This window comes from Schistocerca piceifrons, chromosome 6 (genome assembly GCF_021461385.2).
Source record: "Schistocerca piceifrons isolate TAMUIC-IGC-003096 chromosome 6, iqSchPice1.1, whole genome shotgun sequence".
Taxonomy (NCBI): domain Eukaryota; kingdom Metazoa; phylum Arthropoda; class Insecta; order Orthoptera; family Acrididae; genus Schistocerca; species Schistocerca piceifrons.
In genome coordinates, this window is record NC_060143.1 from 436,582,985 (window position 1) to 436,609,182 (window position 26,198).

Below are 26,198 nucleotides of genomic sequence, written 5' to 3' on the forward strand. Positions count from 1 at the left end.
TAAGGCTGCAAATTTTTGCACTCTGAATGAAGTGCAATAGTAGGGGTCCAATTTTAAATGTGGTGGTCAGAGCAATAGCTGCACTTAACATTCATAAGCTTACAGTGCAGAGGATTGGAAAAGACAAGGAACAAAAGAAAGATGAGGATGATGAAGCAGCCCCACATCATTCACATCTGGAAGCACCAAACACGAAAAGAACTTATGACAAATGGGTAACTTCGCTGGATGCAAAACAGGAGGATGCAGTATACAGACATCTGTACAGTTATATTAACACAAGGAGTACCATACTTTTGAAGAAACATATTTTTAACTCCTGAGTAGCTGAGTTATTTAATGAGAGTAGGACATATTTCCTAAACTGCCTTCCTGTGCTTGTATTCCAGAGCACTACTATTTGTCTTCAATGTTTATCACTGAAAGAAGAATCATAGAGGACAGGAGATGCTTGTATTTGCATGCTGTGAGAAGCATTGCATTCAAAGACATTATGTGGTCTGACAAGATGGATGTTACAGGTCAACAAAAGGCTGTACAAATCACACCAATCAAGGAACAACACAAGCACAAACAGGCACGGGTGCCAGGATAACTGGCCATCATGCTGGCTTGTCTCAAGGCTTTATTTCAAACTGATTGTAGCTGTTTGGTTATAGAAAACAAGGTGGCAGCCAAGGGTAAATGAATGCCACAATTTTCTCAGAATAGTTATCTAATTTTTTGTCCAGTATTCAACAATAATAAAGGATAATGTTCCATAACACTACAGCATGTCAGATAAAGCTCTGACAGTGTAGTAGAGAAAGGCAGACATTTTGTTTTGAGTGCAGAGAAAAGTTCCAACTGCAGAAACTGAACCTAAAAGAAATATTGACTAAGTGGGGTACATGGAAATCATAAAGCTTACAGCAAAAATCCGCATGCTGTAGGTCTACAAAATTGCTTCAAAATATCTCACACACTGGATTCTGATTAAACATATATTGGCTCAAGTGAGAAGTAACCTGGCAAGAAACTGCGGTACTGACAGTGTCTTCATTGACTGTACATGGTGCATCACGTGCGGCCCACATCTCTGCAGAAGAGACATTCAAAATGACCACCACAAGCCGTTGCTGCAGAGGACTCATCATATGCCACCAGGTGATGGTATACAGCCATCAGAGGACATCGAATTGGATCAACTCATTGCCAGCAACTGTGATTGGTCTGTGTGTCTTTTTAATATGCCATGCTCAGAGCTCCATCTTATATTATCTTCAGATTACCATCAGACTACTCTCCAGATCATGCCGAGTATACAGAAGACAGTACAGTGAGACATTACAAACCTAGCACGAATCCAAGTAGAACTTTTCAAACCTAGCACAACACTATTGCTTCTCCAAAAGCTAGTGAATACTGATAACCAGTACTAATAGAATAAAGAGAGAGAGGGATCGCACAGTGACTACAGTGTACAAATTAATGTATGCTTTATACTGAATTATTTTGATCATTCTATACAGTTTGATGTGTTCTAGAGTGTTCAACCAACTTGTTACACCAACAGACAGAACAAAAACAATAAGAAATATATCTCAGTTATTTAAATTGAGGTTGGAGGGGGGAGAAAGGAAGGAAAAGGAAAGAACTGTTGATGTCAGTTACATTGAGACTTTATGCGGAATCAGCAGGAATGAAAATGTATGTCGGACCGAGATTAAAACCCAGGATTTCATGCTTGTGTTAAGCAGTATGCCATGTGGACCCAATGTTTATCGCAATTGCATTGACTACTTCAGTATGCCTTCCAGCTGACCCAGATTCCCACCTAGTGACACCTATCTGCAATTTCCATCCATGTCCTCCATGTTCACTACTTTGAGATTCCTGCAGGAGTTTGAATGGAATTGTGCATCTGCACTGAGGTGGTGGGTTCTTTGCCTATTGCATTGTATAAGTATATGATGAAACACCCCCAGGATGCCGTCAAATTAAGATTTATTAAAAAAAAAAAAAAATAAAAAAAAAAAAAAATAAAAAAAAAATTTGAAACACCAAGTACCCAGGGGTTGACAAAGACGTTAATTATGAATGTGCGGTAAGGCACAGACAAACAAAAACATTTTCTCATTCAATGGGTTGTACAGTTTTTTTTGTTCTGAGACAGACACAAACTAACTCTCATATGTAGAAGGATGATGAGGATGTGTGATTTTAAAGATGAAGTATTGTTATCTCGATGTATTATATGTGGAGTAACTGATATAATGTTACAAGTACCACATCAAGCAGTTTATTTATTGATTTAAGTGAAGAGGAAAATTACAAGAAGAGGATTTTCATGATTACAACAAGCGCCGGCGTCCCCAGAGTCCTCCGCCGCCTGCAGCTTCAACAAAAATGTAAGGAAGTCCGATGCCCGAAAGAATACCAATAAGCACAGAACGTGTTAACCACACATCATATACAATTATAATTTATTCAAAAAAATCTCTTTTTTCTTACATTAAAAGCTGAATAAATTATACGAAAGCATGGTGTCTGTTCTTTCGCACATGTTCAAAAGAACAGACACCATGCGGAATCTGCAGCTGTGACACATATTGAGGGTGGAGGGGGGGGGAAGTCAAGTCCCAATGCAGCTGACATCGATAGTTCCTTGTGGTATATATTGCGTAAAGTGAAGGTGGAAGGGGAAGAAAGGAATGGGATCTGATTCACCTCGGTGGGTAATGAATAGACCATCTTCAGTGCAGATCAACACGTATGTTTGAGCTACTGTGGGAATCTCAATGTAGCGAGCATGGAGGCCATGGACGGCATCTGTAGATAGTTGGTGCTAGGTGGAATTGTGGGTCAGCTGCGAGATGTGCCGAGATAGTCTGCGCTATTGCAATAAACACTGAGACAGGATGGGACAATGGTTAATGCAACTGCCTAGTAATAAGAAGAGCCCAGGCTTGAATCCCTGAATCCTAGTCTGGCATCGCCGCAGGAGCCACAATGTCCAAAAGAACAGACACCATGCGTTCATATAATATCTCAGTTAAGTATGATGAAAGCAGATATTGCAAATATTACTTTGTATGACCAATCTCAGTTTGTGAGCCACACAAAAAGGTAAGCAATGAAAGAAATGTATGAAGGACTGCTGGAATAGCGCATAAAAGAAATGGTCATTTCTGATGGTCCAGCACCATTTTGATGTTCAAATACTTTTCAAATCTTGTCTCTCATTGATATTTCTTAGTGGATTCATGTCACTCTGTCTAGCTTTGTCTCCTCTTGCCTTATTGTCCTACATGATTTTGCTATTTAATTCTTAGAACTGATAACTCTTTCCCCCCAATTTACCAGACTCATGGCTCTCAGGTTCTAAAAAGTACTTGTTTTGCACCCTTTTTTCATTTTTATATCTGCTGCCATTTGTCTACATTTTAATGAAATTCTATTATAAGATCACGAACTACTTCTTCCTCAAAGTTTTGTAAGACTGAAAGTGGGGATAGAGGAAAGATACAAAAAAACCATATTGTGAGTATGAAAGATAAAAGAAATGAAGAGACTCTACATCCAGTATGTCCTAAGTTCCTGTAACCATCCTGGTCTCAACCTTCATTAGTCATTGTCCTTATCCATCTAGCCCCTTCTCTGTTCCCATTCCCAGCACTACACAGCCCTCTACTCCACCAACACACCCACAATCTTTTTACTTCTCTCCTTTTCTGTTATCCTCCATCTCCCATCATGTGCTGCTGCTTGCAGTCTGGCATCAGCAGCCAAAGACTGTGGTCATATGTGTGTATGTGTGTGTGTGTGTGTGTGTGTGTGTGTGTGTGTGTGACGAACGACTTGTTGGCCCAAAGCTTACTTTCAGACTGTTTGTTTGTTGTTGTGCCTATCTGCAACTCAGCATCTCTGCTATATGGTGAGTAGCAACTACCCCTTTCATAATATTGTCATTTTCCATTTTTTGAAGTGAAGTAAAGTACTTCAAGTAAAATAATTCACAAAAAGAGAACATAAATAAAATCTAAAAATGTCCTCAGAAAATTTAGAAAATAAATAAAACACACATCAACACTGAAGAATATACGAGCAGTAAAATGGGACACTAGGCTAGTTCTGTCCATCACATAAGATTCCCATTGAGAGAGAAGTGATGCAGGCTCCACATTTTTCAACCAGTAAGACAAAAAACCAATGATTTGTTTTGTGCTTTAGTCCAACACAAATAAGGCAGATCACTGCCATGAACCAGGTAGCATGTGGAACTGAGATCAACACTATGTCTATGGCTGAGAACTTAGTAAGGAGCAAACTTTGTGACTGGAAGTAACATGAGCTAAAATCAAAATGAACAAAGCCACAGTCATCTTGAACACAACACACAATATCACAGTTCCACTTCAATGTCCAAGTCCAGCAAGTGAGTTAATTGTTATAGGTGAGGATCAGTGTACAGAGCCTTGAAAGACAAGATACAAATAGCTGATCATCCGCTGTGATGATCATTTATTTTCTGTGGCTGTGAGACATCTTTCGTGTCTGCTGGGATTGTGGCTGCTGCAAGGTGAGCTATCTGCTACACAAATACTATTGTACATGCTCTCTGAGTGTGTCTCCATATTGCTGCAGTATCAGAATATCACACTTCATGGTTCATACAGAGCACATATGAAAGCAGAAGTTAAAAAGTGAAGATTACAAAAAACATCTTATTGATACATTCAGTCAGTAATGGTACTTTTTGTTACAAATTATGTAGCAATTCTCAACAAGAATATAAAACTAAAAAGAACTACAGAGCTATTGTTTGACAGCCAATGTACATCAAAAACTCTTGTGATTTCTACTGATCCAGAAATATAAAGCCCTTGCTCAATGAAATGATTGTAGATAGTATATGTGTGTTTTATAGCTTCGTGATATTTTGAAGTCACTGCCATGTGAACTGTGACTCTCTCACTACCAACAAACAACAGACCATACAAATTTTGACAAGATGCAGTTCACAGAAAGAAGACAAAAGATAAGAAACACAAAAAATGGCTGATGGTTGTAATAAAAGATACATATGGAAGGCAGTAGGTTGTAGAATAACATGATCACAAAAGGTCTGTGATCACAAAAGGTTTGTGAAAATATTCTTTCTTTACTTTCCAAATAGAGGAAACAAACTGGTAACTGTTTTCATCCAACCCCTAGAAAGCAAAGCGGATTATATGACACATGGCTAAGGGGCAACAGCTCTTACAATGTCTGAAGAAAAAGGGGAAAATGGCATTCACAACAGGGGTTTGACTCATCAATTTTATTAAAAAGTCATCTCCACCAGTTTCTAATTTATTTGCAAACAGTGCGAGATCTGCATCAGTGAGATAGGGTATCATACTAATGCTTCAACAAGTCATCCCAAGCCTAAAAATTGGTAAGCGCATCATTGAAATGCTTAGTAACTGATGTTTCCAAGTACTAATGGGCAACAAGATGAGTTCCCAGATGAAGCTAAACATCTGGCTGCCACAAGGATATGTCCTGGCCCCTCTCCTGTTTAGTTTTTACATATCAGATATGCCTGAAAGCCACATCAACAAAGTTTAGGTATGCTGATGACTGGGCACTGAAAAGAAGCAAAGATATCTTGAAGTTACCGAGTTAGTACCGACTAATGATTTTTATTAATTATTGGTGAATATTTTCGCAAATGGGATTTATAGCCAAGTGTCATTGAGACAGCAGTGTCACAGTTTCACCTAAAAAATAAGTTGGCCATCAAAGAGCTTATGGTCTACTTTGAAGTAAGGCTACTCAGATGTAACATAAGCCAAATTATCTAGGTGTCACACTTTATGTAGTGCTCAGTTACAAACAATATACATTAAGAAGATCTCCCAAAATCAAAACTCGATATAACATTTCCAGTAACTCTGATGTACGACATGGCGATCCCCTGTTTCAACACTCTGTACTTCTGCTCTTGGATTGGTTTACCCTGTTGTTTTGCAGCTTCAATAGCACTCATACAAGGCTTGTTGACACACAGCTCAACTGTACCACACGTCTTGTAACCTACACCTACTTTCTGGCTACCAATATTCTGCCACATAACACCTCTGTCTCTGCAAAAGGGAAGTGCAAAGAAAAATTCTCATCTCCCTGTTCATGCACGCTTTCTATCAATCGATAAAAGAGGGCTTTGCTTCCATTACCCACCCCTGGAAAGTACAAAGATGTTAGCTGACAATGGATTTAATACTAAGACAGCTGGAGACACTCATGGCAGACTAATGCTATGATGGAACACCTTAAAGGGCCCATACATATAAACCAAATCACTTGGCTTTGAACTGCCACACCAGATCTGGTCAGTTCTTAACAGAATAAGTACCTGTACTGACAGGTGTGCCACTTCTCTCATAAGAGTAAGAAAATAACTTCTCCAAGTTGTGACTGCTGTGCTGAAAAGCAGGATTTTCACCATGTAGTCCAGGTATGTCCTCTAAGGGCTTTCCCTTGCAATCCAATAGAGTCTCTGGTGATGACAGAGGGATCAATAGATCAAATTCATGCTCTGGATATTAGTTTGTAATTTGAGATAATAGCAAATATTAATTTTTAGTGATGTAGCCATACATTAAATAAAAATAAACAGACGGGAGATTCTCTCTCTCTCTAGGAAACACATTACACTCAAGCTTAGAATATGCTCTAGGATTCTGCAGCAGACCAGAGTTAAGGGTACTGGTTCATAATTTTCAATACCCATTCTTTTCTCCTCCTTATATAGCAGAGTAATCTTCATTTTTTCCCTGTTATTTGGGGTTGTTCATTGTGCGAGTGACATTGAATGCAAGCTAAAAATGGGGTCAGTGTCACATAACACTCTCTGTGAAGCTGAACTGTACCGTAGCTCTGTCAGGGTCTTGTCCTTATTTGTTTTCAATTGGTCAGTTGCTTTTTGGCACCAGGATTGCTTATTTCTACCTCCCCCTTTGGAGAACTTGTGCAGCCATCAGGTAATTACATGGAATTATTATCTTCTTATGTGTAAGATTGTTTTTTAAATGCGAGACTTAAGATTATTTGCTGTTTTCTATTCCTGGACTTGTAACTGACCAGAAGCTTTTGATTCAATGATTTTACTTAGGACCAGAATTATCTAAGTTTTTTGGAAGGATCTTTCTGTAACCTATGATAGTTGATGTTTTTATGTTGGTTTCACATAGCTCTCATTATACATGCACAAATTTCTTCAAACCCTTACCTGTCAGCATATATGCACCCTTTTTTGAACACAGAATGCACTAATCTCAGTTTCCTCAGAATTTTCCAAATACCATCATTAAACTGGGGTATTTTCTGCATTTAATATGCTTACATGGGACATACCTATCCAGAACACAATGCACGATAAGTTTAAAATCTTTTCACAATTTCTCAACTTCCAATGCATTCAAATTAAAAGAAGTACGTTCATTTCTGAAGTAGGATGCTAATGACTACTGTATTTACCGAAATATAAGAGGAACTTGATTATAAGTTGACCCCCCCTCCTTTTTAAGGGGCTTCTTGAGAAAAATTTATTTTTAACATATTCTGATGGATCAAAGTTACAAACTGTTTTACTGGCGGAAAATATCTGCCTAAAAAATTAACGTTATACCTATTCTAAATTTATGTCACTTTTTTTTTTTTTTTTTTTTTACTGTCTGCATTTTTATAATACAAAGATACATAAAATAAACCAAAATAAATTGTTTAGATTATTTTGCAGACCATTTTCTTTTCTATCTTTTTCACTTACTAAACTCTGTTGTCTCTGGTATCACCATTTTTAATCATTATTCTAATAACACAGTTGTGAAATTCATATCTTTGCTGTCAAAAATTTTTGGCAGTCTCTTCCAAATATGTTGCGATTTCTGAGGTTGTAAATATCATGAGACCTGACAACATAGCTGTTTTTTATACAAAAACATATTGGATTTCACCTTTATACTGACATGAGAATGTTGCAATGTCTCTTGCTACCAAATATATCATCTGCCCACTGCTCTCTCATTGACTGTGTAGAACCAGCAACTACCACATTCCCTTTCGTTCCCATCACATGTCACAATGACCATTGACAGCAAGGCAGCACGAAACACATAAGTACACCTCTGAACCCTACCTAGACCGTTTTTGAAAAATTAGGAATGGTCAAGACAAGTTGTTTGTATGAAGTACAAGTAATACTGAAGTCTATGTACTTTCCCTTAACACTTACCGTGCGGCTGCCGTAATATTACGTTGCAGGTGGAAACGAAGAAAACGCAGCCGCCGTAATATTACGTCCCGCCGCATTCCACATTGTTTTAGTGTTTCAAATGCATTGTTAGCGTTCCCGCTACTACCTGTAGGTCCTGCAATGCTTGTAGTTCATCATATTAGCGCTAGATCGCAGTGAGGTAATGCGATATATCCGTACATATTTCCGAACGAATTCACTTGTGTTTTTCACGCGTATGTTACGTGTTCTGTGGTATCCTGTCGTTTGTTTACCGTTGATTTTGGCGCTAGTATTTTGGTTTTAGCTTGTTTATCTTCTTTTTACTCACAATGGCGAGTGATGAGGATGCAAAACTTCGAAAAATGATTGAAGAAGTACTTGCTGAACCTATTGATGATGATTTTTCCAATTTCGATAGTGACAGTGATTACGAAATGCCGGAAAATAACGATAGTCCAGGTACGTCTAACATCTTACTAAATCGATGCAGAACAAGACAGTTCATGTTGCGATTGGTTCTGTTACGTTCTGTATTATTTCAGACACAGATTTGTCGTCAGATGAAGGTGAGCCACCGCCTGTGTTCCCCCCCCACTCATCATCGAAAGAGGCCAAGATCGAGTGACATTTCACAGGAATGACTGGACTATAGTGGATCAAACACCAAACATTTTGTTATTTACAGGGTCTCATGGTGTCCTAAATAATGTAGGACTTGGTCAGTCTAGTGAATATTTAGGTTTTTTCCTCATTTTATAAATGACAGAGTTATTTCAATTATGAAGGAACAAACAAACCTATATGCTATACAGAAGCTGGCCACACTGAGAGCACAAAATAAATTAGGGCCCAATTCTAGATTCAAGCAGTGGAGGACGCTAAAAATTGCTGAAACAAAGACGTTTCTGGCTATTATCCTCCACATGTCAGTCAGTGAGAGGCCAAGTATGGCCAGTCACTGGTGTAGTGATCCAGTGGTTAGCTGCAATTTTTGCCCCAATATTATGCCAAGGGACAGATTTCTGAATATTTTGTCTATGTTCCACATAAATGACAATTCAAAGCAAAAAAAGAAAGGTGAAGTAGACTTTGATGCCCTTCATAAGGTCAGGCCTCTTCTGGATGATTTGGTAAGGAATTTCAAAGAAAGTTATCAGCCAGGTGAAGCGCTAACCATTGATGAAGGTATGTGTCCTTTCAGAGGGCGTGTAGGTTTCAAAGTTTATATGGCTAATAAGCCAAACAAATATGGCATAAAGCTATACATTCTTGTAGAATCCAAAACTGGGTACATATACAACTTTGAAGTATACCACGGAAGGGACAATAAACTGGACAACAGTGCTTCTGCAGTGGTAAAGCGATTGCTCGGCTCACTTCAAGGTAAGGGCCACACTGTATATGTTGACAGATTTTACACCAGTGTTCAGCTAGCCGAAGAACTGGCTAGAGCCAATACTGGTATTGTAGGTACTGTAATGCCAAACAGAAAAGGATAGCCCAAGGCTCTCAAAGAGGGTAAACTCAAAAAGGGTGAACAAATATTTCGCCGCAAGATCGATGTGCTAGCATTGCGATGGAAAGACAAGAGGGATGTGTGGATGACAAGTACCAGGCACACATCCTCAATGTTGCCTGTTGCTACAAGAGAAGGCAATGAGAAGTTGAAACCAGTGGCAGTGCTGGATTACAACAAACAAAGCTGGTGTAGACCTTTTTGATCAGCGTCTTTCATATGGAACACTTGATCACAAAACAGTGAAGTGGTGGAGAAAGCTTGCCTTCCACTGTATAATTGTGGCAGTTTCCAATGGTTGCATTTTGCATAGTTGCATCAATGAGAAGAAACTGAGCACTCCTAAGTTTATACAGGAGGTCTGCCCTGCATTAGTGTTACAGAGAGGAGAGAGAATTGAGGATTCTCATGGATCTGCAACGATTGCTCGATTTTCGCAGAAACATTTTCCGAACCGTGTGGAAATGGCAGAATGGAAGAAGAAACCACAAAGACGTTGTGTAGTGTGTAGTGGAAAACAAAAGAACATTACTGGGAAAGCTGGGAGGAAAGATACTTCTTATGAGTGCAGTGAGTGTAATGTAGGTTTGTGTGTCACCCCGTGCTTCAAGCTTTATCACACTGTGGTTCAATATGCAAAATAGCTTATGTGTATGTAGCTATGCTTTATGTGCAAATGGTATAACAAATGTCTTTTCATTGTCAAATGATCACTTTCCAAAATTTATTTCTTCTTTAAATTGAATAAAGTAGTAAAAATAAATTTTTGACAAAAATTTATTTTCGCAAAATCGAGGAGAAATCCGCATCACTTCTTGGAAACAGTATATGCCCCATACACATGACTGTTAACCCATGTAAAGTTGAAACCTTAAAGTTTCAAACCATACCTGTAGTTTTTATGTATCTCTAATTAAATGTCCTTTACAGCTATTTAAATTATGTTGAAAATAGAAAAAAATCAGCCAGCATACAGGGAGTGGCATGCAGTTAAGGGCTTAGCATGGTAAGTGTTAAATGTGACAACAGGTGACAATAAAATGACACTGTAAGAATTAAAAGTTGAAATTATTTTAGTCTAAAAGACAGTTAAATGTTGTGTGTTGCACCACAGTGTATTCAAGTTGAAAATTTTCCAGATAGTTTTTGAACTATGTATTATGTTTTTAAAGCCCATAAAATAGATAGTATTAAACAAAACTGAAACAATGTTAAAAAAGAGGAACTATAAAAACAGACTTATGGTGATAACAATGCATTTTTATGTCATCTTATGAAAATATTTTCATCACATTCCAGTTATAGTTTTGAAGAACTTCATCTTATTTAGTATGTTTTCTTATTAACTCCTTCCTTTCTGTGGTTATTTGTGATCTTATTGATTGCACCTAAAGCTTATATAAAATGAGAACTTAGACTCACAGTTGATAGACTTTGTTGCAGTCCAATGGAACGGCTGCTTCCAGGTTCACACAACTCCAAGTCAAACTGTGACATGAAGCGAGTATAATCACTAAAATTGAGTTGATCCAAAGTTTGTGGAGTTATAGACGCAGTTGATGGAATTGTTGATAATTGGCCCTCTGATTTAAAGGCAGATGATGCAGCTTGACTCAAAAGTGCTGTAACTTCAGCATCACTTGATGATTGTCCAGTTGCTACTTTCGGTGTTGGTGGAGGTGGAGGAGGTGAAGGAGGAGGTTGTGTTGCTGTTACAACAGCTGGTTCCTCTTCATGATTAACAGGACTAGATGCAAATATTGCAGCACCAGCAAATCGTCTGAACCTAACACAAAAAATAAAAATAGATTAAAAATGAACAATAAATAAATATAATGCACATTCCATGGATATCTCTCTGTCTAAATATTATTAAGATAAAAACACAGAAAATTACATACTGACTCACTTGAAATGCCTTCGTAAGGTCCTGATAACATTAGCAAGCACAATTTAAATACACTGCGCATCTTTTTGTCTAATGTGGTTTTACTGAAAGAATATTATTATTCAATGTTGAGTACCACAATAAGGAGGGTAACCTGTTGCCAATCTACCAATCTTCATCAACAACAAAAATTGTCGTAGTGGATGGCAATAAGAAGAGGCAATCACTCACCTATAGATGAATCGCGTGGGGACAAAGAGACAGAGAGAGGGAGAAAGAGGGAAAGTGGAGGGAGGGGCGCAGAGTGGTTGGTGGGTGGGGGGGGGGGGGGGGGGCCATCAGTCATCTACATCATAACGGCCTAGGGTTGGATGTCGTGTGTGTGTGTGTGTGTGTGTGTGTGTGTGTGTGTGTGTGTGTGTGTGTGTGTGTCACATAAAATTCCCCAAGATATGCGAGGGTGTACATGTGCGTGCATGCATGCATGGCTGCCCCCTCCCCCCCACACACAAGCACACCTATATATAAAGATAACTCACCAAAACCACACAGTAATTCAGTACAGAAACAACTAAAACTCTATGACATTATATCTGCTTCATGGCTAACATTAAAATTATCCACCAATAAAATGTAATATATGGTGACCTGTGAGCTTCAATCACCACCAACAAGGAGATAAAATTTCTTACTCCACTGTTAAGTGTTTGACAAAGTGCTCCACTGCAGACAGTTAATGAAGGTACAAACATATGGCATAGGTTCCCAGGTATGAGCGAGGCTCAAAGACTTCTTAAGTAATAGAACCCAGTGTATTGTCCCCCTCAACAGTGAGTGTTCATCAAAGACAAGGGTATCGTCCCGAGTGCCCCAGGAAAGTATGAGAGGACTGCTATTTTTTATACATATATGAATGATTTGATGGACGAAGTGAGCAGCAGTCTGTGACTATTTGTGGATGATACTGTGGTGTATGGGAAGAAGTCATCATTGGGTGACTGTAGGAGGATACAAGGTGACGTCGACAAAATCTCTAGTTGGTGTGATGAATGGCAACTTGTTCTAAATGTATAAAACTGTAAGTTGATGTGGATAAGTAAGAAATATAACCCTGTAATGTTCAAATACACCATTAATAGTGTACTGCTTGAAACAGTCATGTCAATTAAATATCTAAGGCATAACGGTGCAAAGTGATTTGAAATGAAACGGGCACATAAGCACAGTAGTAGGAAAGGTGAACGGTCAACTTCAGTTTATTGTGAGAAGTTTGGGAAAATTTGGTTCATCTATAAAGGAGGCTGCATATACAACACTAGTGTGGCCTATTCTTAAGTACTGATGATAGGGTCGGGTTTACGGAAGATATCAAAGCTACTTCATATGTGGGCTATTAGATTTGTTATCAGTAGGTTCAATCAAAACACAAGTATTACGGAAATTCTTTGTGAATCCAAGCATAAATCCCTGGAGGGAAGAAGACATTCTTTTCGCAGAACACTATTCAGAAAATTGAGAGAACCAGCATTTGAAGCTGACTGCAGAACAATTCTACTGCTGCCAACATACATTTCGTCTAAGGTCCATAATGGTAATAATAAGAGAAATTAGGGCTCATATGGAGGCATATAGACAGTTGCTTTCCCTCGTTCTATTTGTGAGTTGAACAGGAAAGGAAATTATCGGTAGTAGTATGAGGTGCTCTAAGCCATGCAATTTACAGTGGCTTGTGGTGTATGTATGTACGTATGTATGTAGATGTAATGCAGAACGTTACTTTACCTGCGATTGTTTTTTTCTGTGTTGTGTCCAATTCGACACTGAACACTACACAGATACTCATTTGAAATACAAATTCTGATGACAGGACCAAAAAACAACTTAAAGAGTCAAGGGAGCCTCTTTCCTATGAATTGCCTGTGTATACTACACTAAATCCATTGCTCTCATTTTAAATGTTATAAAAATTAGGACTTAAAAAGAGGTTGTATACAGAATGTATTTCTATTTAAAAATGGTCAATTATAAAATATTTCTGGGCTTCTTAATAGGCTAATGACCATAATACAATGTAATGATGAACATTCATCTCTCAAAGACCATCCCCACCACAAATCTGAAAATGCATCATGGGTCAGAGACAATTATTAAAGAGTCATTCCGTAGGTGGGAAAGCAACGTTACAGGGCACAGATGTCTGTAGTTATAGTGTGCAGATGTCTGTAGCAAGGATGGAATCTGACAGGACTGAGAACAGGACTGGTCCTGAAAATGCCAGCAGCCTTGTTGCACCACATCTAATATTTTTAAATAGGAAGTTTTAGCGAATCTACAAACCACTTATTAACATACCAAAATCATATAAAGACTTTGTTGAAATGGGGGACAATGCCACTGTTTGTTGTACGTTACAAGTTGTTAATATATTTTAAAATGTTCAGTGCTTTTAACAATTCTATATCCATATTACTATGATGCAGCAATGAGACATTTTAGGATGATAGAAAAGCTCTGATATCTGGCAGCACTGTTGCCAGCTTTCAACTGTGAAGTGCATTGGGCTGCTGGAGCTAGCAAAGCTAGATGACTGAATAAAATAGTGCTCTGTAAATCTGTGGCAATATCCTGAGGCATTTCATAGAAATGTATTAAAAATTGCTTTATGTGATTCATTGTGGCAAGTGAACAAAGCAGGCACACTGAAATACAGTTATCTGCAACTATTCCAGCAGCTATTATTCTAGCCCCATCAATTAATTAATTTATTTCTCTATATTTCATCTGTGTCTAACTACACATACTGTTTATAATCAGAAAGTTCTGGTTGAATGTAAATACTTTAGGAGTAAAGGAGACCACTCACCAAAATGCAAAAGCATTGAGTAGTTGACAGGGACACACAAAAAAAGAAAGGATACTTGCTAGCTTTCAGAATAAATCATTTCTTGAGCTAGCACACACACACACACACACACACACACACACACACACACACACACACACACACGTGTGCACATGCCTGCACCTCTGTATTGTGTCAACTGGACAGGACTGCAGTTCAGAAGGTGGACTAGAGTGGGATGGGGGTTGTGCCAGTTGGGGTGGGTAGTAGGGGAGGCAGGAGGCAGGAAGAGGGGTTAGAGGTGGGTAGCTAGTGGCTCAGAGGGAGGCAGGAATACAGGAGAGAAGGGTGGCAGGGGCACAAGCTAGGCATGTGATGCAGAGAACATCAGAGTTGGTGGGCAGTGGGACATACTGAAGGTGTTGTGAACTGGGAGGGAGTAATAGGAGCGAGCAAGACTAAACTGCCGGGTGGAGGACAAGGGGACAGTGGGTTAACAGAGGCTGGGATCAGGATGCATTTCAAGGGTAGCTTCCATATGCAAAGTTCATAAAAGCTGGTTGTGGAGGGAAGGAACCATATGGCCCAAGTTGCTTGGCTCCCATTGAAGTCCAGTACATTGTGGCCAATTGCATGTTGTGCCATCAAGTGGTCAAACTTTTTCTTGGCTAGTTTCGCAGTGGCCATTCATTGCGGTGGACAACTTGCTGGTTGTCATACCAATATAAAAATCTGTACTGTTATTGCAGCAGAGTTGGTATGTGTCATGGCTGCTTCCACAGGTGGCCCGGCCTCTTAAGGTATAGGTTAAGCCTGTGACGTGATTGGTGAAGGAACTGCTGGGTGGGTAGACTGGATGCACCTGCGTCTTCCACAGGGATATGATCACCCTGGCAAAGGGTTGGGAATGGGAGTGACATAGGGATGGACTACGATATCATGTAGATTGGCTATTTAAGAGGGGTGAGAAGGATCTGTGGTAGGACGTTCCTCACTCCAAAGCATGATGACAAGTAATCAAAGCTCTGGCGAAGGATATAGTTTAGTTGTTGAAGTTCACAGTGATATTTGGTGATAAGGAGGATACCCCTTTTTAGTTGATTCTTGGGGGCGGTGGAAAGATTTGGGGTGTGTGAGGATTTGGCATCGCAAATTTGTTTGGATACTAGGTTTTTGGGGGAAGTGCCTCTCTGGGAAGGCCCTCATGAGACCTTCAGCATCGTGGGCAAAGCACAGCTGTCAAAAACGGAGGTACTGCTGATGGTTAGTGGGTTTGATATGAGCAGAGGTGTGGAAGAAGCCATCTGAGAGGCGGAGATCAATGTCCAGGAAGGTCAAACATTTCGTTGAAGAGGATCGGGTGAAGTGGATGGAAGGGAAGGTGTTGAGGTCATAAAGAAATGAAGATAGGGTGTCTTGGTTGTGAGTCCAGATCATGATGATATCATCAATGAACATGAAACAGACAAGAGGTTTGGGATTTTAGGAGGCTCTGTTGGCATAGGAGGGTTCCACGAGGGTGTCCATGGCTGTGTCATGGATTTGTTTATATAACCTCCCCAGATTATCCAGCATGAGGAACACAAGAGTCCATGACCCATTCACCGATGACTAGCAATCAAGGTACGCATTGTAAGACAATATAGGCAATGGCACATCCCCACTCCCTCCACTACAGCAACATACCACAATAAAGTTTCCCATTCCTTCCATAACAAGAGACCAATTATATTGATGTTTTCAGAATTATGACTTATGTTATGCTCAGTACAGAAGTTGTGACACAACGTAAGAGACTTTGGACAGTAAAAATGCATCAACAGACTCAGAAGAAAGCCACTGTAACCAGTGCTGAAACATTGGTTTCACCAGAAATAGTTTTTCCTGTATGACATGATATCATACTGAGAAAACTTTCATGTTGACTACTTTAACATACTTTTCAATATGACATGTTTACTTGCAAAAAGGTAATCCACCACGGAGGTGTACAGCACGCTAATCAAATAGTACTGAGAACTTCTATAATTTTTCGACTATCTATCATTTAATTAAACCAAATCATTGCTGGAACCAACAGGTCATCTACATTATTAAATTTTCACCCTGCTACAACCTGTAATGTAATTCTCGAGACAAAAAATATTACACCAGCTATAAATAGCCCTTCCAACCCAATGATCTTCTGACTGCACCTGGTAATAACTGGATTAAGACCTATGCATAAAGAATCCTGGACAAGCTAGTAGTTTGGAAGGTAGGAGACGAGGTACTGGCAGAAGTAAAGCTGTGAGTACCGGGCGTGAGTCGTGCTTCGGTAGCTCAGTTGGTAGAGCACTTGTCCGCGAAAGGCAAAGGTCCCGAGTTCGAGTCTCGGTCGGGCACACAGTTTTAATCTGCCAGGAAGTTTCATATCAGCACACACTCCGCTGCAGAGTGAAAATCTCATTCTGGAAACATCCCCCAGGCTGTGGCTAAGCCATGTCTCCGCAATATCCTTTCTTTCAGGAGTGCTAGTTCTGCAAGGTTTGCAGGAGAGCTTCTGTAAAGTTTGGAAGGTAGGAGACGAGGTACTGGCAGAAGCAAAGCTGTGAGTACCGGGCGTGAGTCGTGCTTCGGTAGCTCAGTTGGTAGAGCACTTGCCCGCGAAAGGCAAAGGTCCCGAGTTCGAGTCTCGGTCAGGCACACAGTTTTAATCTGCCAGGAAGTTTCAAGCTGGTAGATATTTAACATCTCTCTGTAAACATCATGTTAATTGCTCTGGTAGCAGTACATCCATATTTGTTTCACACTCAGGTAACATTTATTAATAGTTTGCTTGGTACTGTCATCAAACTAATATCTCAATAAAAGTGTGTTCACTGTTACGAAAAGGGTGATAGTTTTGCAATCTTTGCGTAAATTTACAGCAATGTTTGTTACAACCTGCACATGGCTGTTGTTTTATTAACTTTTCTGTTGTGAATAATGGCATGTTTGTACAATGGGTAATGGTGTGTTATATTATTTTGGTGGATAGTGACTTGAGAGACAATTAGGCTCAGAGCCACTAAATACTGAACTTACACTAGTGAACTATTATAATCAAATGTGTTGGGAATGAATTCAATGGACTGTGAAGTAGTGTTACATACAAGTGAATTGTGTAATGACCATGTGAATAGACTGTATAGATATGCTACCACTGACTGTCATTGTAGTTCATAATACAGAAAAGTAAGGTTGTATATTTCAAACAATGGAAAATGCAGGATGGAATATTATAATAAAATGAAAAGGACAGTTGCTACTCGCCACAGAGTGGAGATGCTGAGGCACAGATAGGAACAGCAAAAAAACTGTCAGGCTTAAGAAGGCCTTCACTGAAAATAGACTGTCCCCCACACACACACAAATGTGAAAGCAAACACAACTCACACGCATGACCACATTCTCTGACAGCTGAAGCCAGATTGTGAGCGGCAGTGCATGGTGGGACAGGTGACCAGGTGCTGGAGATGAGGAGGAGGCTGGGCAGGGATGGCGAAGGGTAGTAGAGTAGAGGTGGGAGATGGTAAAGTTCTGCTTGTGGGAATGTACAGCGACGAGACGGAAAGGGGGTAAGGCAAGTAGGTCAAGTCGGGATATTGGATAGAGGGTGTGTAGCAGTAAATGACAGAAACAAAAAGACTGAGGGTGCACTAGTGGAATAGAGGGCTGTGTAGTACTGAAATAGGCACAGGGAAAGGGCTAGATGGGTAAGGGCAATGACTAATGAAGGTTGAGACCAAGGAAGGTTACAGGAACGTAGGATATATTGCAGGGAGAGTTCCCACCTATGAAATTGAGAAAAGCTGGTGTTGGTGGGAATGGATCCAGATGGCAGCATGACTCTCCACAGCAGCTCAGCAATGGAGTGGTCCATCTGTTTCCTGGCCACTGTTTGTTGGTGGCCATTCATGCAGACAGACAGCTTTTTGTTTGTCGTACCTACCTAGAATGAAGCACAGTGGTTCCAGCTTAGCTTGTAGATCACATGACTGGTTTCACAGACAGCCCTGCCTTTGACAGGATAGGTGATGTTTGTGATTGGACTGGAGTAGGTGTAGTGGGAGGATGTATGGGACAAGTTTTGTATGTAGGTCTATTACAAGGATATGAGCCATGAGGCAAGTGGTTTAGAGCAGAGGTTGTGTAGGGATGGACAAGGATATTATGTAGGTTTGCTGGGAGGCAGATTACCACTTGGGATGGGTGGGAAGGATAATGGGTAGGACATTACTCATTTCAGGGCACGGCGAGAGATATTCAAAACCATGGGGAAGAATTAATTCCAGAATTAACTCCAGTCCTGTGTGGTACGATCTGTGAAGGCATCAGTGAGATCTTTGGTATATTTCCTTACCACAGATGCGACAGCCAAACGTGGCCAGGGTGTGTGGAAGGGACTTCTTGGTATAGAATGGATGGCAGCTGTCAAAAGTGGAGGTATTGCTGCTCGTTGGTAGGTTTTATATGGTGAGAGGTATTGATGTAGTCACATCTTTGAGGAGGTGTCAACACCAAGGAAGGTGGCTTGTTGGGTTAAGTATGATCAGGTAAAGTGAATGGGGTAGAAGTTGTTGAAGTTCTGGAGGATTGTGGATAGGTTGTCTTCACCCTCAATCCAGATCACACAGACGTCATCAATGAATCTGAACTAGTCATAGGGTTTGGGAGTGTTTAGCAAGGATTCCTCTAGATGGCCCATGAATAGGTTGGCATAGGATAGTACCACGCAGGTGCCCATAGCTGTAACCCAAATTTTTTGTAGGTAATTCCTTCAAAGGAGAAGTAATTCTGGGTGAGGATATCATTGGTCATGGAGACTAGGAAGGAGGTTGTTGGTTTAGAATCCATCCGCCACTGGGAAAGGTAGTGTTCAATAGAGGTAAGGCCAAGGGCATTAGGGATATTAATGTAAAGAGAGGTGGCATCAATTGTGATGAGTAGGCCACCATGTGGTAAAGGATATCAGGTGTTCCCCAGGGAAACGTCCTGGGACCTCTGCTGTTCCTGATCTATATAAATGACCTAGGTGACAATATGAGCAGTTCTCTTAGGTTGTTCGCAGATGATGCTGTAATTTACCGTCTAGTAAGGCCATCTGAAGACCAGTATCTGTTGCAAAGCGATTTAGCAAAGACTGCTGTATGGTGTGGCAGGTGGCAGTTGACGCTAAATAACGAAAAGTGTGAGGTGATCCACATGAGTTCCAAAAGAAATCCATTGGAATTCGATTACTCGATAAATAGTACAATTCTCAAGGCTGTCAATTCAACTAAGTACCTGGGTGTTAAAATTACAAACAACTTCAGTTGGAAAGACCACATATATAATATTGTGGGGAAGGCGAGCCAAAGGTTGCGTTTCATTGGCAGGACACTTAGAAGATGCAACAAGTCCACTAAAGAGACAGCTTACACTACACTCGTTCGTCCTCTGTTAGAATACTGCTGCGCAGTGTGGGATCCTTACCAGGTGGGATTGACAGAGGGCATCGAAAGGGTGCAAAAAAGGGCAGCTAGTTTTGTATTATCACGTAATAGGGGAGAGGGTGTGGCAGATATGATACGCAAGTTGGGATGGAAGTCATTAAAGCAAAGACGTTTTTTGTCACGGCGAGATCTATTTACGAAATTTCAGTCACCAACTTTCTCTTCCGAATACGAAAACATTTTGTTGAGCCCAACCTACATAGGTAGGAACGATTATCAAAATAAAATAAGAGAAATCAGAGCTTGAACAGAAAGGTTTAGGTGTTCGTTTTTCCCGCGCGCTGTTCGGGAGTGGAATGGTAGAAAGATAGTATGATTGTGGTTCGATGAACTCCCTGCCAAGCACTTAAATGTGAATTGCAGAGTAACGATGTAGATGTAGAGAACAGGAACTGTGGAGAGCCAGTGGAGGAAATGGTTGGTATCTTTTATATACACTACTGGACATTAAAATTGCTACACCAAGAAGAAATGCAGATGATAAACGGATATTCATTGGACAAATATATTATACTAGAACTGACAAATGATTACATTTCATGCAATTTGGGTGCAGAGATCCTGAGAAATCAGTACCCAGAACAACCATCTCTGGACGTAATAACAGCCTTGATACACCTGGCCATTGAGTCAAACAGAGCTTGTATGGCGTGTACAGGTACAGCTGCCCATGCAGCTTCAACACGATACCATAGTTCATCAAGAGTAGTGACTGGCGTATTGTGACGAGCCAGTTGCTCTGCCACCATTGACCAGACGTTTTCAGTTGGTGAGAGATCTGGAGAATGTGCTGGCCAGAGCAGCAGTCGAACATTTTCTGTATCCAGAACAGCCCATACAGGACCTGCAACATGCAGTCGTGCATTATCCCACTGAAATGTAGGGTTTCACAGGGATCAAATGAAGGGTAGAGCCACGGGTCGTAACACATCTGAAATGTAATGTCCACTGTTCAAAGTGCCATCAATGCGAACAAGAGGTGACTGAGACGTGTAACCAATGGTACCCCATACCAACACGCTGGGCGATATGCCAGTATGGCGATGATGAATACATGCTTCCAATGTGAGTCCATCGCGATGTTGCCAAACACGGATGCGACCATCATGATGCTGTAAACAGAACCTGGATTCATCCAAAAAATGACGTTTTGCCATTCGTGCACCCAGGTTTGTCACTGATAGTCCATGCTGCTGCAAACGTCGTTGAACTGTTCGTGCAGATGGTTGTTGTCTTGCAAATGTCCCCATCTGTTGACTCAGGGATCGAGACGTGGCTGCATGATCCGTTACAGCCATGCGGGTAAGATGGCTGTCACCTTGACTGCTAGTAATACGAGGCCGTTGGGATCCAGCACGGCGTTCCTTATTACCCTCATGTACCCACCGATACCATATTCTGCTAACAGTCATTGGATCTCAACCAACGCGAGCAGCAATGTCGCGATATGATAAACCGCAATCGCGATAGGCTACAATCCAACTTTTATCAAACTCAGAAACGTGATGGTATGCATTTCTCCTCCTTACACGAGGCTTCACAAGTACATTTCACCAGGCAACCCCGGTCAACTGCTGTTTGTGTATGAGAAATCAGTTGGAAACTTTCCTCATGTCAGCACGATGTAGGTGTCGCCACTGGCGCCAACCTTGTGCGAATGCTCTGAAAAGGTAATCATTTGCATATCACAGCATCTTTTTCCTGTCAGTTAAATTTCACGTCTGTAGCACGTCATCTTCATGGTGTAGCAATTTCAATGGCCAGTAGTGTAGGTGGGTAGGTAGCGGGTAATAGGCTGAGAAAAGAGATTCTCTCAGTTGGGGCACAGTAACTGTCGACAGTGGGGTGCCCTGCGTGATTGGGTTTATGGCCTTTGGAAGCACGTAGAAGGTAGGAGTGGGGGTTGTGGTAGGGATGAGGAGAGAGATGGACTCTGGGGAGAGGTTCTTGTATGGGACTAAGGATTTGAGGACAGACTGAAGATCTTGCTGGATTTCTGGAACGAGGTCACTGTGGCAGAGTTTGTAGGTGGATGATCCTGACAGCTGGCAGGGTACTTCTGCTAGGTAATCCTTGATGTTCAAAACAACAGAGGTGGAGCCTCTGCCAGCAGGTAAGACTATAAGGTTGAGATCAGTTTTTAGGTGGTGGATTGCAGTTGGTGGTGGATTGCAGTTCTTTCTGTGGATGTAAGATTTGTTTGCATGTTGAGGAATTTGGGGAAAGATGGTCAGGCAAGCTTCAAGGTTAAGAAATTCTGGAAAGTTAACAGGGTGTGATTTGAGGGCAGTAGGGGTGGTGGGTGATACAACCGTGATCCAAGAACTTTCAACTGATAGAGACTGATTATCACTCCAAGGAAAATGTTTGATTTGAATAAATATGGAATCATGAAAAGTTTAACCCAAGTATTTTGTGTTCGGCATTGAACTGGCAATTGCCAACAAAAAGTCATTTCACCTCATGAAACATCATTTTTGCATGTGTCACTGAGGATTTTTCAACCAGCAACTGAGTAAGTAAATTTGCCCTCAATGCCTGCCTTGGTGAGGATTAGTGCAACCTTGGCACTAATAACAAGAACATACGGTTGATAATATTGGAATCCAGTGGTAGCAAACACTAAATGTATAGAGACAGTGATGGTGTAATATTAAAATAGAAATTCAGCTGTAAACATTGAAGAGCAGTGACTAAACTTATTTAAAATAGTGGACAGTCTACAGAGTAATGAAAGGAAGCAGACAAAATTAATTATGACATGGTGCAGATGACATAGCAGTGATAGCACCAAATTGAGAATCAACCAATGAAAAAAAGAAAGTAGCCACCACCTTTTACAGCCAAGATCAAGCAATAGGAGGACACAAAGAAGATAACACTATTTTTAAAGGTTTTAGCAAATGAGGAAACAGCTTGGAGTCCAGATGTAAACAAATTAGCCGGACAAGGAGCTATGCATGAATTGGTGGGAGTGGCAAGATAGCAACAGCCAACTTGAAAAGAAACATAAGGTAATTTGTTTTTATTTTCAAGTGCTGTTTACTATCCTCTCAAAACGGATAACAAAGCAGTGAAAGACATTGTATTCTACATTGAGGGACAAGTGGTAGAAATTATAGTGAACCTGGCAATGACAATGCACTTTGGGACAGGGAGCAAGAACTAGAAGTCGGCGAGGATGAAGACATAGAAATTAAAAGTGAACTTGATGTTGACATTGGGGTAAAATTAGAAGAATCAATCTCTTATTACGAAGTAAGTGCTAGTCAAATAATTAATGTCAAGGGCATCACCTACAGGATGTGGGGAGACTGGACATGAGGAACATAATGTACAAATAAAAGACATAAACAAAATTAAACAGGAATCAAACAGTAGATATTATGCAAAGGAGGAATTGTGTGGTATTAGTGGCAATGAATTTTTATTGAAGCTTAATGAAAATATAGAAATGAATAAAAAGGAAAGTGACATTAAAGAGGTATCTGACATCTGTACAAAAATTCTGCATCAGTTAAAATCTGTTTAGAAAACAAGTTACAAGAAATGACAAAAAATGGGTTTAAGATTAGAGGCTTTTGAGGTTGACAGATTGCTTAGTGCAGAAGAAACTGAAAACAAGTGTAATAAGAAGATGGAAACTGTTGATGTTAATTCTTGTCGGATTCAGTTAATAGGAGTAGGTGAAACTTATTGTTCTAGGTAATAATGCAGTGATTTCCATTACAAAGGACAAGATACTGTTGATGTTAAAATTGTGGGAGTAGATTGGGAAACTGTTAATGCAAATTTGAGTAACTTTATTGATAGTGTACAGAATGTCTACAAATAGAGAATGAAATTATTGAAACAGTAGACCATGAGAGTAAATGCTTATTTGGAAAGGAATGTGGAAATTTTTTGATTAAAAGTAATGTAAAAAACTGGCAATTAACTGAATCTAAGGGAAGCAATGTTGTGTTGCAGACTGTGCACACCGAAAATATGAAGGATGCTAAAGTAAACAAAACTGTTGTTAAATGTCCAATATTAAATATAAGCAAACTTTATGTTACTGACAGTGAATTGAATTGTTTGGAGAAAGTCTTCAGTTTAAACCTGCAGGAGATAATTTTCAATGTGAATGCTGTGTTCTACATTTAGATTTTTACTCTTATTTGTACAGAGGTGTTCTTTATTTACATCTACATCTATACTCTGGTCTGCAGAGTAGATATAGAACACCACATTCACAATGAAAATTACCTTCTGCAAAGTAAAAATTGAAGACCTTCTGCAAACTTTTCAGTCATTGTCATCTTCAAGCTGTGAAGTGCATGGTAGAGGGTATGTTCCATTGTATCATTTATTAGAGTTTTTTTCCTGATCCACTCAAGCTTAATGCATAGAAGAATGATTGTTTGATTGCCTCTGTGCATGCTGTAATTCATCTAACCTTCTCCTCACAATCCCTATGTGAGAGATACTTCGAGAGTTATAATACGAGGGTTGGAACTTAAATAGTTGCAACTATTTATTCACAACTGACCCAAAAGAGTTACACATTTGCACCTGTTATTGTCCTTCAAAGCAGTCACCAGCATTGTGCAGAACCCATTGCCAGGGATGTGGGAGGTGTAGTATACCTTTAGCAGAGCCTGTTCTGTTGATGGTGCAAATGGAGCAGTCTGCTGCCTGTCGAATCTCTGGAACAGTTCTGAAGCAAATGCCATGAAGTGGTTCCTTCATCTTCTGAATGAAATCAAACTCAAAAGGACTTAAGTCTGGGGAGTATGGTGGATGGTACAGCACTTCCCAGTCCCATCGACTGAACAGAGCAGCCACAGCTTGCGCTGTATGCGCCCCCACTTTGTCGTGCAAAATGATGGGTGGGTTGTGCAGAAAGTGTCGCTGCTTCTTTCACAAAACTGGTTACAGGTAATGCTCCAAAAACAAACAGTAATACTGTGCATTGACAGTCTGCTGTGGGGGAACATAATGCATTAGGATAACACCATCACAATCAGACATGAGAATCACCATAACTTTAGACCACTCCATTCGCACCATCAACAGAACAGGCTCTGCTAACATTATGCTACACCTTCCACATAGCTGGCAATGGGTTCTACACAATGCTGATAACTGCTTTGAAGGACAGTAACAGGTGCAAACAAGTAACGCTTTTGTATCGGTTGTGAATAAATAATTGCCACTATTTAAGTTCCAACCCTCATATAATCCTAGAGTCATCATTTAAAGCTGGTTCTTCGAACTTTATAAGTAGGCTTCCTCAGGCTAGTTTATGTTTGTTTTCAAGAGTATGCCAGTCCAGTTTCTTCAGTATCTCTGTGATGCTCTTCCACGGCTCAAACAAACCTGTGACCATTCGTGCTGCCCTTCTCTGTGTACGAACAATATCCTCAGTTAGTCCTATTTGGAATGGGTCCACCACACTTGACCAATATTCTAAAATGGGTCACATGAGTGATTTATAAGCAATCTCCTATGTAGTAGACTGATAGCATTTCCACAATATTGCACCAATAAACTGAAGTCTACCAACTGTTTTACCCATGACTGAGCCTATGTGCTCATTCCATTTCATACCCCTGCAAAGTTCTATACTCAGGTATTTGTACAAGTTGGCCGTTTCCAACAGTAGCTCACTGATATTGTAGTCATAGGATACTAAGTTTCTTCACTTTTTGAAGTATACAATTTTACATTTCTGAACATTTACAGCAATTTGCCAATCTTTCCACAACTCTGAAGTCTTATAAAGATCTAACTGAGTATTCATGCAGCTCCTTTCAGATAGTACTTCATTACAGATAACTATATAATCTGCAAAAAGCCTCAGGTTACTATTAATATTGACTGCACAGTCATTAATACACAAGATGAACAGCAAGGGTCCCAACACACTTCCCTGGGGCACACCTGAAGTTACTTCTACACCTGACGATGACTCTCCACCCAAGTTAAGCTGCTGCGTACTTCCACCCAAAAAATTCTTAATCCAGTCATAAATTTCACTTGATGCCACATATGACCGAACTTCTGACAGTAAGAGCAGGTTTGGTACTGAGTCAAGAAATACTGCATCTACCTGACTGTCTTGATCCAAAGCTTTCAGTATGTTCTGTGAGAAAAGTATGAGTTAGGTTTCACACAATCAGTGTTTACAG

General features: G+C 40.2%; 1 protein-coding gene across 2 annotated transcripts in view; it reads right to left on the minus strand.

The window, feature by feature from the left end:
• LOC124802758 (testis-expressed protein 2) overlaps nt 1-26,198 on the minus strand; it is a 314,369-nt gene that overhangs the window by 95,250 nt on the left and 192,921 nt on the right. For both annotated transcript variants that reach the window (XM_047263750.1, XM_047263749.1), the window contains exon 8: nt 11,202-11,565. In XM_047263750.1, coding sequence (XP_047119706.1) covers nt 11,202-11,565 — 364 coding nt within the window. The remainder of the gene's footprint in view (nt 1-11,201; nt 11,566-26,198) is intronic.